We start from the raw sequence: 13426 nt of genomic DNA on the forward strand, positions 1-13426 counted from the left end.
TCTCCCCCATGCATTAACTGCCAGTTCCCCGACACCCCTTTAGTGAGAAAGGCCATTGTACCATAGTTAAAATTAGAAACAGGTGCAGAGGTTCAGGCTGGTACAATTTTTCCAACCTTGACTACAGTTTCTCCCAAAGGGAATCTATCTTCAGTTATCTGCAGCCTTGGGAGATTGCTCATATGAAAAGTCGTAACATAATTAGGAGCAGGAGTAGGCAATACATTCCCTTGAGTTTGCTCTGCCATCTCATCTCAGCCTCTTCTCCATCTTCCTGCTCACTCTCCATAACCCTTCATCCTGGCAGTAACTAAAAACTTCTCAAATTGAAGATCACCAACTTGCTGCTCCTCTGGAATAAAAGAGTGATCCACTTGTATGGAACAGTGATGGCAGGTGTACTGGATATTACTGTTCCAGCATAGCAGGGTCACAAGGACAGGCCTGACCTAATAGTTTGATTTTAGCTATTCAAAATGTTGCCGTGCAGGCAATTGCTTAAACAGCACACTTAAGTACTGTTTAATAAAGAGAAGTGACACAATCTTCAACATTAAGTTTCTTGTAAAGTTAGTTGTCAGTTGAATATTAAATCCCGTCACTAGGAGGCACTTCAAGTGCCTCCAAATCCACAGTTCCCTAGAAATGGCAATGGTCAAGATGATTAAGAAAACACATAGCCTGCTTGCCTCCATCAACCAGGGCATTGAGTACAAGAGTTGGGAAATCATGTTGCAGCTATATAGGCTGCATTTGGAATATCATGTGTAATTCTGGTCACTGCACTACCAAAAGGATGTGGAAGCTTTGGCGTGAGTGCAAAGAAGGTTCACTAGGATGTTGGCTATGAGGAGAGGTTTCACTCCAAAGACAGGAGGCTGAGAGGAGATCTGATGGAGGTCTACAAAATGAGGAGAGGCATAGACAGGGTGGCTATTCAGAGGCTTTTTCCCAGCTTGGAAGTGTCAATTACAAGGGGGCAAAGGTTCAATGTCGGCAGGGGGGGGGGGGGGGGCGGTGGGGTGGTGAAGTTTAAGGGAGATGTGCAAGGGATGTTTTTCAGAGAGTGGTGGGTATTTGGAATGCATTGCTGGAGGTGGTGGTGGAAGCAGGCACATTAGCAACATTTAAGGGACATATGGATGGATACCTGAATAGGAAGAGAATGGAGGGATATGGACTGAGTAAGGGCAGAAGGTTTTTTTTAAAAAAGTTTAATTAGGGCACCATGATTGGCATAGGCTTGGAGGGCTGAAGAGCCTGTTCTTGTGCTGTACTTCTTTTTTATAGGCCCATCATACCTTAGGAAAATGATCAAAGCAGTTTAGAAAAATGTCACACTGAATAACGAGGCACTAAATAACAACCATGATCGAGGATATGGCATCCTGCTGTACAGAGAGAAAAAGTAACAAGACAAAAAGATTAATTAATTAGCTGCTATTCATCTTTTATGCTTTGCCAATTGCAAATCTTATTATTTGGACAACCTGTCATTTGGTATTCTTTGGACAAATATCTGTTACCTGAATAAATGTTGGAATCAGACTGTGAACGCTGATGACGTGATACATCAGTCTTTGAGACCACAGGTGGAACCCTGGTGATGCTCTTGCACTTGGAAGCTGTAGATAGCATAGTGGGGAAGAGTTTACTGAAGGGGCTGAATGAAAGACCAGAGGACCTTTCAGGAGAGGCAGACATCGACAAACTGCTGCTGCGCAAGCCATTGCTGGAGGTGGTCATTGGAATCCCAACACCCTGATCATTATTTTTGCCATGACTGTCCCAAAACCTCTTTGGATCTCTATCTTGGAACACAGTCAAATAAGAAAGCCTCGAATTAGCCATATGGCTCTCTGCAGGTGTTGGTTTGATGCCATCATAGGTCTCTAACACAGAGATCAGTATCTCTTTGATAGCCTCTGGGTTGTTTGAGTTCCGACCTGAAGTCACTGCTGTCTGGCCCATCACTGCTGGTGTGGAGTATTCATCTGGTACAACAAAACAGAAACAATGGTTAGCTGAGCTCGATTGGGAGTGGTTTCAATGAATAGATCATTTTGATTAAGAGAATCAAGGAGGAACAGTATAATAGCAAACTGTTTGACCTATTCCATTTTAGAAAGGTCCATGGAGGACATCCAGCCTCCAGCCAGGCTTGGGGGAGGGGCTGATCTTACAGCAAAGATGTAAACACAATACAAATTTATTGACAGAGTAGGATACCCCTCAATGTCCAGATTTTTAAAAAGTACTCTATTCCATTAGGCTGGTCCTGCCTCGAGGTGCCCCTGACATCTCCAGCCCAGTTCTCAATCTTCATTCCCCACTCAAACATGATAATCCAATGCCAGGACAGGGAGAGATTGGATAGGCTAGGGCTGTTTTCCTTGGAACAGGAGGTGCCTAAGGGGTGGCCTAATTGAGGCGTATAGAATTATGAGGGGTGGCAGTGGCAAATATCAGAGACATAGCTTTAAGGTGATTGGCAAGAGCATTACAGGGAACATGAGGAAAATCCTCTCATACAGGGGAATGGTGGGTGCCTGCAATCCACTGCCTAAAACTGATGGTTGAGGCCAAAACCTGGTACCTGGATCTGTATCTAATGTGCTCCTGGTGATGGAGGTGTTTGATCTGGTGGATATAGGGATGTTCCTATTTGTGACGTTCAAACCTAAGGATCATAAATACATTGAATAATAAATTTAAAAAAAAATGCAAGCTGGACCAGATGCTGGAACGTGGGATTAAAATGAGTAGCTACTTTTTTTTTTCTAAGCTGGTACACACATGATGGGCTGGATGGCCTCTTTCTGCACCATAACTTCTCTATGGTTCTAAGGAACCAAGGGAAACAAAACTATTTTAGAGTATGACACAGGGAAATTATGAAGGAAACAGTGCTCCTAGTGTGCTAAGTTGATGTTAAATTCAGAGTACGGTGTGATTAAGCCTAAAAAGTAATTACAGAGATACGAGTGATGAGCTGAGGTAGACTGGGAAATTAAGAGTACAAGGTGTGACAGTCAATAAGCAATGACAAACATCTTTTAAAAACTTTAAAAATGTTCAGCAAATAAAAAGTACCTTCACTGGAAAAGTAATACAATGGTCGCTAGCAAGGTTATGGGTAGGCTTAGAGTTACCAGAAGTAATATCATTGGGAGGATTTTTATTTTAAAATATGTAAGCGGGATTTGACAATGAATGTTGAAGGATGTTTCTCTTAATGGGAGAGACTCACGTTTTAAGATGCAGTCGAGGAAAAATGAGAGCATAATTTTCTTCCAGAGAGAGCAGTGGAGGTGAAATTTTCAAATTTTTAAAGAATAAATTGATAGATTCTTGTCTGACAGGGGATCGGGGTGGGGGGTGGTGGGTGGTGGGTTGAAGTGGGGGAAGCAGGCTTGAGGGACACTGATCAAGTCCTGCTCCCATTTCATATATTTGTATGGCCAAAATATTTAAGACAATACTATATGAGAATTGTAAGAGCAAAAGAGATTCGTGAAAGGAAACATGAGGAGTTCTTCATACACAAAGAAGTAATTATAGTGGGGAAATCAGGAAGTATGCCCTCACAGTAGAAGGTATATAAAGCATGCCAAAAATTGTGGGAACTAAGAGTTTTACGAGTAAGGAGTTCAGAATAATAAAGTATAGGAACAAATTAGAGTGAGAGCTCGAGCCAGTTAACCTTATATTAAGTAGGAAAGAACATTAGAAGTGGTAACAAGGAGTTTGAAAAATTAGATTAGGCAAGGTCAAGTCATTTATGAAATAGGAATCATGCTTCACAAGTTATTACTTTTGAGGATGTAAGTAGCAGGGTATGGGGTGGGGGGAACTCGCAAATGTTTTTGCATTTACAAAAAAGGCACTACACACGATTAGGGGAAATACATGGTAAAGATAGTCACAAGCAGGCTTACATTAACACTAATGAAGTTACCGTAAAAATCCCTTAGTCGTCACATTCCAGTGCCTGTTCGGATACACAGAGGGAGAATTTAGCACCTAACCCACACATCTTTTGGACTGTGGGAAAAAAACCTGTGCAGATACAGGAAGAATGTGCAAACTCCACAGAGACAGTGACCCAAGCCAGGAATCGTACCCGACTCCCTGGTGCTGTGAGGCAGTAGTGCTAACCACTGTGCCACCTGAACTTATAGCATGGATTAAGGGTTGGTTAATGTACTGAAAACTATTTTTTTTTGCGATAGAAGTTAGGGAAAACTTAGTATGTTCATTTAGCTCAAATGGGCTGCTGTAGAAGAATAAAAAGGCCCATCTATTTGGCTTTGATGAGGTCATACCTGCCGTATATTGTAGACCTGTGGACTCCTTACCCAAAGAGGAGGGTTGCATTAATGTTCACAAGATTGATTCCTGGGATAACAGAAGAATTGTTTATTGTTTCTGGATTTGGGGTCTTATTGATATAAAGAATGTCCTGAGTGGGCAAGGTAGATGCTGAGAGGCCATTTCCCTGAGCAGAGGGGCCTAGACCAAGGGATGTAAAAGGGATCAGCCGTTTAGGACTGAGATGAAAAGATTTTTGGTGGTCTCCATAAAAGGGTTGCAAATCTTTAGAATTCTCTCTCCCAGAGTTGTGGATGCTCAAAGGTCAAAGACTTTTGGGTACAACTGGAATCCTAAGCAGGCAATTAGAGTTGGATGTGGAAGATTACACGTGAGCTTCTTGAAGTGGCTAGGCCTACATTAGACCTCAGGCACTAATTCACAACCTGGACTGCAGCCACACCGGATACAATGAAACTGAATCCATACCAAAATTAGAGGGAGCAGAGGTAAAAATGAGTATGACAAATAACTGCATATCTACACAACCGTTACACCATCCAGATACTGACTAGGTTTAATCTTAAAGGCAGCAGTAACAGAGTCCAAGATCAGCAATGTTAAGATCACTTGCTGCCCAGACTTAGGTTGATCTCAATCCTCCCTGAACTGGTGGTGCTTTACAGTGGACTGAGATATCAGGCAAAATGCTATCTTGGGGGTCTTAGCAACAACGCTAATACTACAATGTTTGAAAAGGATGCCTCTGAAATTGTCTTGCAAAGCAGATGGGGTGCAACAATTTAAACAAGAGGAATTCCATAGCAACTATGGTGTTCATATGTGTTCGATTGGTGACAATGCAGTGTGGGGAGAGGCTTTGACCCTCCTTCAAATATGTATTAGGGGTGGGCAAAGGGAAGATTTCAGCAGATGAAAGTTAAAGCATGAATTTGTTTGAAACTCTCTCTGATAAGAGATGGATATATATCTGACCTAGCCAACTCAAACAGCAGTGCGACATAACCCACACAAAGTATTCAGAGCTTAAATTTAATATACTGACATTAGGAGAAATCAAAGATCTGGATGTTTCCTAGTTAAGTTCACTGATTTGAAATCCATCATAAACAGCCCAAACAAGGTTGTTTCATCACCACAAAAATACAATCCCAAGCAGAAGGGTAACCAAACTTTTTGGTGTGTGCCATCTTTGAGCCTCAAATAGGCCATATTCCCCAATTTAAAAAAAACCTATCACAACAGTTATCACAGGCTTTGGGATATATCCTGCAGTATGCAGCAGTGTCGAGAGCTGCTTATACCAAATATCCCTGAAAATCCAAACACCAGACAAGTGAGAATCAAGTAGATGGGTTGTTAGAAGTTAGGGGCTATAGTGTGAACGTAAATCCTCATCCTACCGAATCCCGTCAACAATTAAAATACCCAAAGGCTCAGTGAGGAAGTAAGTGGTCTGAAATCACAAAAATGAGGCAATTAAGTCACATTGACTTGTCTTCACTTTTAATGCAGCTTCTACTGGGTGATGAGTGAAACTGGAAAATAAAAAAGGTCAGTCAATATTTTCCAGCACTATTTTTATTTCAATGAATACGGATGTAGACAGATGATGTTTTAAAAGTATTTTAAAAACATCGGAAAACATAATGGTGTTTGCCTGGAGCGCTGCTAATATCCTCCCGCCAATACAGTGTGATTGAACTGAAAGAGTGCATATGCTGTTCTCACTCTGTGCCAAGTGATCATGGCAATGTAGAAATGGACCACAGTTCAGCCTTTTTTGGGCTACAGAGGAACAACACCCACAGTCCATCACTGGAAGTGCATAAAAGGCAATTTAACATGTTCAGAGTCAGGCTTAGGGTAGCCCATCCCTAGCTCACTAAGCTTGAATAATTAGGGCATGTAATGATACTTGCCTTGAATAAATAAGCAAAGTACAAGGCACTTACAGAACCAGATCCACATCCAAAGAAAGAGGGAGAATAAAAGGGATAAAATCTCTTCCTTGGCACAGAAATAATCTGCATTTAAACTAGAGTTGCAAAATAGTTAAACTTTACTTAGAGAACATCAAGCCTTCCCATCCCTCAAGGAATAAGCCTCATTGACAACACTATTCCCAATTGTAATTTTCCTATCCTGACAATGATTTCTCACAAGTAGGCAGCTATAAAATATAGAGGGTCTTGCAGAGATAACCATAATCCCGTCTTACTACGTTGCCATGAAGAGCTGCACCTTGTTAATAAGCTATTGGGTAAAGTGAGTCTGTTTCACAGAATGGAGAAGTCAATTTAAACTTTCACACTCCATTAATCAATTAAATGTCTGAGAAGCAGTTCCCAAACAGAAAAGAGATCTCACCACCCCAGAAATAGCCATGCTGGTTTTACACTTGCAGAAATCTAAGTGTCCCCCACCCCTACCAAATAGAAGAAAGAAAGGAGGCTATATGGAAAGCAACTCATGATGTTTACATTCAACATTGCCTGGCCTGTTAAGCATATAAGAAAAATACCCAGATACCTGTCAATACTGTGGTACAGGGCGACTGGGCCGGAGGACGCCAACTGCTCAGATCAAATCCTGAAGGTACATTCTTTGCCGCAGCCACTGGTGGTAAGCTCCTCTCCTTTGCCTGCTGTGTCAGGAATACAGAAAACAGGTTCAAGCTAACACAATATCAGTTGTCCAATGGGAGCTCTATCAGTAAATGAGCACAACAGGTTTGAACCTGTGGAAGCAGATTCTCATCTAACTGATCTTGTGTGGAAATGCAACAAGCTGGAGACAGTCAATCAATCAATTAACTATCTGATCTGGATTAATACTGCTGAAACAGTTTGGATTTTTAAAGGGGCACTATTTAACTGAAAAAAAATGTTTGTCAAATATCCATTATTTGTTTGCTAACACACAATTGTGATATACTTCTTCCGATCACTTAGAATCAACATCTTACTGAACCTTTCAGGCCCTTGCATTCCTCAGGAACTGATCTACCAAGAAACCTTTTCAATGAAAACAGTGCCCCTTTAAGATAGTCTGAGTTAGAAACAGTCGAGTGAGCCCCCCACCCCAATTGATTATTTTAACAAGGATCCTGCATGGAAAAAGTGGTGTATTTAATTGTATACCCAGTATCTTCTTTCTATAAAGTTCTCACTAACCCTTATCCAATACTGAACTTAAGTCTCATCGTGAATTCCTTCTATGAGTACTGTCTGTTGTCAAATGTATCATAATACAATCACACCAAGATCCCTTTATGGCGGCAACATTCGCAGCTAGGTGTCTCTGGAGAGGGAGCATGCGGTGTCTGTGGGTGCAGGTGACACCTTCCATGCCTGCTGGGCACCACAGGGGCTGGCGTGTGTTATAGGCCCCGACAATCATATTTTGATTTGATGTGTCTTAAGTTTCCTTTGTACTTTTGTTTTTGTTCAGGCTGTTCCCCTTCCTTTTGGGGAGCTGCCCCTTTTACTTTGTCCTAATTTAGTTTGAGTTTGTCTATTTGGTTTGACCTTAAAAGAGGACAATCACACCAAGACTCAAGTTCAGCAATAGAACACAAATAAAAATGGCATTTGTCTATTTCCTTGCTTATAATCTCATTGTGACAAAATAGCTCCAAGCTGCTCCCAAAAAAGCAAGGTCAAAAACTTTTTATAACTCACCCACACTTCTCATAAGTTCAGCTATTTTAACTTTAAAGCAAGGCTATGAAACAAATTATCTTGCCTTCCTGCATTTCAGTCTCAAATCCCTTACTCTTTTCTTATCCCCAGCTAACAGAATCAGGGGAAGTCAGACTTGTTGCATTGAAGCATTTCCAGTTTGCCCCACTCCAACCCATTGAGTGTGTCTCAGTCACAGAGCAAGGTACATGCACTTAAAGCTAATGATTGACATTCAGCAGGCTGACAGGCTGAACTCTCATCATCAGTGCAATGTCTCCAGCTTGCATGTTCATCCGACTAATCTACTTAATGGCATGCGAACATGTCCATAACATTGCTCTTCCAGTCTTCAGGTTCTGGCACTAGCCATGTGGTGATAGGAAACAGAAACGGTATCAGTAGAGTCAAACATTAGTTGACTTTCCTGGACAATGGCATATTTCCTTATCACTAGATTGTATGACCTTTAATCCTCAAGGCAATTTAATGGACAGATTACACATTGTCACCTTTCATCTGACTGCTGCTGCTATGGATATAGCAGCTCGCTGGAGTATTTTAGAATAGGTTCTTGATAAATGGTTCTGGAAGATAAATATGGTATCAGAACTTAAAGTGGAACTGTATTTAACTAAAATGTCATCCAAATGGGAGATGTACATGCTTGGGATGACAACTTTTGTTGACCCCAAGAGAATACTAGCAGTAACAGCACTTGGAAAATAAACAGGAGCTTTGTAACCTTCTGAATGGGAAGACTGAGTTGTGCAAAGGGCAGTTAAAGCTTTATGAAATAGGCCTCTGAACAAATCTAAACCCTAATCTTTCTTAAAGAGCTGTCCTACTTCTCTATGGCTGAAAAAGGATTCATGCTGCCGATGCTTTTTGTCTTGCATCAGGATAAATGCAAAATGTGATAAACTAAATAAATTCATACGTAGGGACCTGTCTTCTGCAGGCAAAAGGAACATGGTCCAGAATTGCACCTTTGTTAAATCAAATAAAAGTTCTCTCATATATTTTCCATGGAAATGCCTCAACCAAACAGAATTGTTTTGCCAACCCTTGTCCCATGCAGTATATATTGTTGTTTCCTTTGAGGTTTGGTATTCTTGTGAATCTGTCCTAATGGGTGCAAGATGAAAAGCTTGTCTCTTTTGTTCACCAATATACAAGTACCAAGCTTCTCGTCAAGTGCTCAGTGATCTACAATATGCACACGAATAAGCAGAGTTTGAATAGTACCACTGGCAGCGCAGCACTGAAGTGTCAGCATAGATTACATCCTTTAAAGTCCTCAAGTGGGATTTGAACCCGTGACCTTCTGACCCCAAGTCCTGTCTGCGGCGGCATGGTGGCACAGTTGTCAGCACCAGGGAACCCAGGAGCCTTGGGTGACTGTCAGTGTGGAGTTTGCACGTTCTCCCTGTGCCCATGCAGGTTTCCTCTGAATGCTCCAGTTTCCTCACACAGTCCAAAGTTGAGCAAGTTAGGTACATTGGCCATGTTAAATTGCCCCTTGGTGCCCCAAGATATGCAGGTTAGGGGGATTAGCAGAGTAAACATGTGGGGTTACAGCAATACGGTGGGGGCTGGGATTGGGTAGCGTTCTCTGTTGGGGAGTGGGTGCAGACTCAATGGATCAAAAGGCCTCCTTCTGCACTATACAGATTCTATGAATTTAGCCAGATTGGCACTTATGCCAAGGTGTTGCTGTGAACATTTAGTTTACATTAGGACACTGCAGAGTATAAAGCCACTGATTTGCAATTCTTATGATCAAAATGAACAGAACTGCAAAAATGGAAAAATCCTGAACCCCTCTACTAAATTTCAGTTACCATAGTCCGATGGGTCTTTGATTTGATTTAATGTAAAATGCCCAACATGAAATATATAGATTAGAATTGATGGTGTGATTAAATGTGTGTTATATAAGTGTTGTTTGAAGGTTTGCATGCTGAGAGTGGTATATTTGAACTTAAAGGACTCAACAGGCTGTGCCTCACACACTAGACTCAAGGAACATCAAACGTACTTCAAACAGAGTGGATGGGACAAGTCAGCTATCATCAAACTTGCTAACCTTAATAACCACTTTATCCAATGGTCTTACTGTAGATTTAACTCATCAATCACACACTGGCATACACGTCAGGAAGGCCATGGAACTCTACCAAACTCACACCACTCGTACCCCCAAGCTTTCTCATTAGTGATATCTGGGTACCCTTACTCAATAAATATGTTACCATTCCCTCAGAGGGTTGTGGTGATCTGGAATGTACTGCCTGGGAACCTGACAGCTTTTAAAAATATTTGAATGAGCACTTGAAATATTATAATATTCAAGGATATGGGATAAGTGCAGGAAAATGGGATTAGCGCGCCTTTGGTGGTAGATATTGTCGGTGCAGACTCTAAGGACCCAAGGCCCTTTACTGTGCTATATGGCTCTATCCATTCTGCACAGTTGAACAAGCAGCAGCACAGTGGCACAATGGTTAACACTGCTGCCACAAGCTCTTGGAACACGGGTTCGATTCACTGCCTATGTGGAGTCTATACTTTTCCCCGTATCTGCATGGGTTTCCTCTGGGTGCTCTGGTTTTCTCCCACAGTCTGAAAGACGTGCTGGTTAGGTGCGCTGGCTATGCTAAATTCTCCATCAGTGTACCTGAACAGGTACCTGGCAGCTAAGGGATTTTCACAGTAACTTAATCGCAGTGTTAATGTGCCTAACAAGCCTACTTGTGACACTAATAAATAAACTTAAAAGAATATTAATATCTACTGACCTATTACAAACACAAGTCTGACCAATCTGCCTCTATTCCCATCCTCTTGTACTATGTCTGATTATCTCTTTCATCTCAGCAGTCCCAGTCATTCCTCCAGGTGATGAATCAAGTCTGAAATGTTAAGAAAGGCCACAACTGCTCTTTTCAGAGCAGTTACAGGGTGTAACTACTAAATTGCTCACGTGTGGTATAAATATTTCTGGTGTTACAGAGATTTTACAGCAAAGAAACAGGTTCAACTGGACTGAGCCATTGTTTATTGTCCTTACTGCATCTCAATCTATCAATACATCTTTCTGTTCCATTCTACCCCCTGTGTTTATCCAGCTTCACATTAAAGGCTGGATACCTTGAGTATATGCTGCGAAAGTGTGTGCCCCACATTCTCACCACTCTGGGTAAAGAAGTTTCCCTTCGATTTTTTAATTGGATTTATTAGGCATCATCTTATATCTATGGCCCATTGTTTCAAAAACTTGTTTCACAAATGCAAGTATCTTGTCTACACCTAAACTATCAAAAACCCTTTCATAATTTTAAACCACCATTAGTTCACTCCCTTGGCTTTCTCATCTCTAGAGAGAAAAACTGCAGCCTGTTCAGTCTCTCCTGATCGTTGTACCCTCTCTGTTCTGCTATTGGCTACATAAATCTGCCTTACACTTTCTCTAATGTATCTATATTCCGTTTGTTATATGGAGTCCAGAACAGACTCCAAATGTGTAAAAGTTTAACGTAAATTCCCTACTTTCCAATTCTATTTCTCTAGAAATAAACCCTTGTGCCTTGTTTGCATCTTCACGGGTTTATTAACCTGTTTTGCTACTTTTAATGAAGTGTTTAAACGTACCACTAGATCCTTTTGTTGCTCCAGCCCATTTAGAGCCTTATTTTTCATATGGGTTCATTACTTCCCCTACCAAAGTGCACAAATCCACTCTCAGCTAGATTAAAGTTACTCTGTCAGTTAAACAGTTATCAGCAAGTTTATTATTTTACATTTTGCCGCAGACTTTTTTCACTTTTTTCCTAGTGCAGAAGGAAGCCATTTAGTCCATCGAATCTGCACCGACCACAATCCCATCCAGGCCCTATCCCCATAACCCCATGCATTTACCCTAGCTAGTCCCCTGACACTAAGGGGCAATTTAGCATGGTCAATCTACCTAACCCGCACATCTTTGAATTGTGGGAGGAAACCGAGGGAAACCCATACAGACGTGGGGAGAATGTGCAAACTCCACACACAGTGACCCAAGCTGGGAATCGAACCCAGGTCCCTAGTGCTGTGAGGCAGCAGTGCTAACCACGATGCTGCCCCCCCCAACTTTCTCTGTAACCCCAGTCCAGACTCAGCCATCAAATTTTGAATGTTATACTTCCTATTTCTGAGTACAAAATTATTCATGTAAATGATGAACAGTAGCAGTCCCTGCACCAGTGCCTGTGGAACACAATTTCCCAGAAAGTGCCTAAAACCACAAGCTAAAACAATAACTCTCTTTCCCTCTCCACAGATGCTGCCAGACCTGCTGAGTATTTCTGGAATATTCTCTTTGGGTCCTTGCATTCCTACACTCTGTGTTCTATAGTCAACGTGTGAATACCTAGCTGTGTCCCCTGATTCCACCTGCTCCGAGTTTAGTCATGCGTCGAAGAACTTTTGAAAATCAAAGTTTATTAAATGTACTGCAATATCCACCCTCATTGATAACTAGCTCATTGATGTTTGGTTTGGGTTTAGCCAAGGCCACTGGACTCCTGTCTACACTTCCCGCTGCCTCGGAAAAGTAGCCAGCATAATTAAGGATACCACGTACCCCGGACATAAGACCATAAGATAGTAAGGCATAGGAGCAGAATTAGGCCACTCGGCCCATCGAGTCTGCTCTGCCATTCAATCATGGCTGATTTTTTTTCTCATCCCCATTCTCCTGTCTTTTCCTCATTATCCCTGATCCCCTTATTAATCAAGAACCTATCTATTTCCGTCTTAAAGACACTCAGTAACCTGGCCTCCACAGACTTCTGCGGCAAAGAGTTCCACAGATTCACCACTTTCTGGCGCAAGAAATTCTTCCTCATCTCTGTTTTAAAGGATCATCCCTTTAGCCTGAGGTTGTGCCCTCTGGTTCTAGTTTTTCCTACTAGTGGAAACATCCTCTCCACGTCCACTCTATCCAGGCCTTGCAGTATCCTGTAAGTTTCAATAAGATCCCCCCTCATCTTCTAAACTCCAACATACACTTTTCCATCTTCTTCCAGAAAAAGATACAAAAGTCTAAGGTCACATACCAACCGACTCAAGAACAGCTTCTTCCCTGCTGCTGTCAGACTTCTGAATGGACTTACTTCTCATTAAATTGATCTTTCTCTACACCCTAGCTATGACTGTAACACTATATTCTACACCCTCTCCTTTTCTTCCAAATGTACAGTATGCTTTGTCTGTATAGTGTGCAAGAAACAATACTTTTCACTCTATACCAATACATGTGACAATAATAAATCAAATCAAATCCAGACATTGTTACAGAATTGGCAGAAGTACTGAACTCCAGTGATGAGCTAGGAGAGTGGCTTTGCTTGACACCAGGTCAGCATTTG

The 13426-nt window shown here is 41.6% G+C and overlaps 1 protein-coding gene across 1 annotated transcript in view; it reads right to left on the minus strand.

Moving 5' to 3' along the window:
- The window catches only part of rubcnl (rubicon like autophagy enhancer), a 51917-nt gene that overhangs the window by 31594 nt on the left and 6897 nt on the right, over positions 1-13426 (minus strand). Inside the window, exons 3-4 of the mRNA XM_080204218.1 lie at positions 6865-6979; positions 1527-1994 (exon numbers count right to left, since the gene is read on the minus strand). Of these exons, the coding sequence (XP_080060344.1) occupies positions 1527-1994; positions 6865-6979 (583 nt within the window). The remainder of the gene's footprint in view (positions 1-1526; positions 1995-6864; positions 6980-13426) is intronic.

Source organism: Carcharhinus amblyrhynchos, chromosome 15 (genome assembly GCF_965287045.1).
Source record: "Carcharhinus amblyrhynchos chromosome 15, sCarAmb.v2.hapA, whole genome shotgun sequence".
In the NCBI taxonomy this organism is placed as follows: domain Eukaryota; kingdom Metazoa; phylum Chordata; class Chondrichthyes; order Carcharhiniformes; family Carcharhinidae; genus Carcharhinus; species Carcharhinus amblyrhynchos.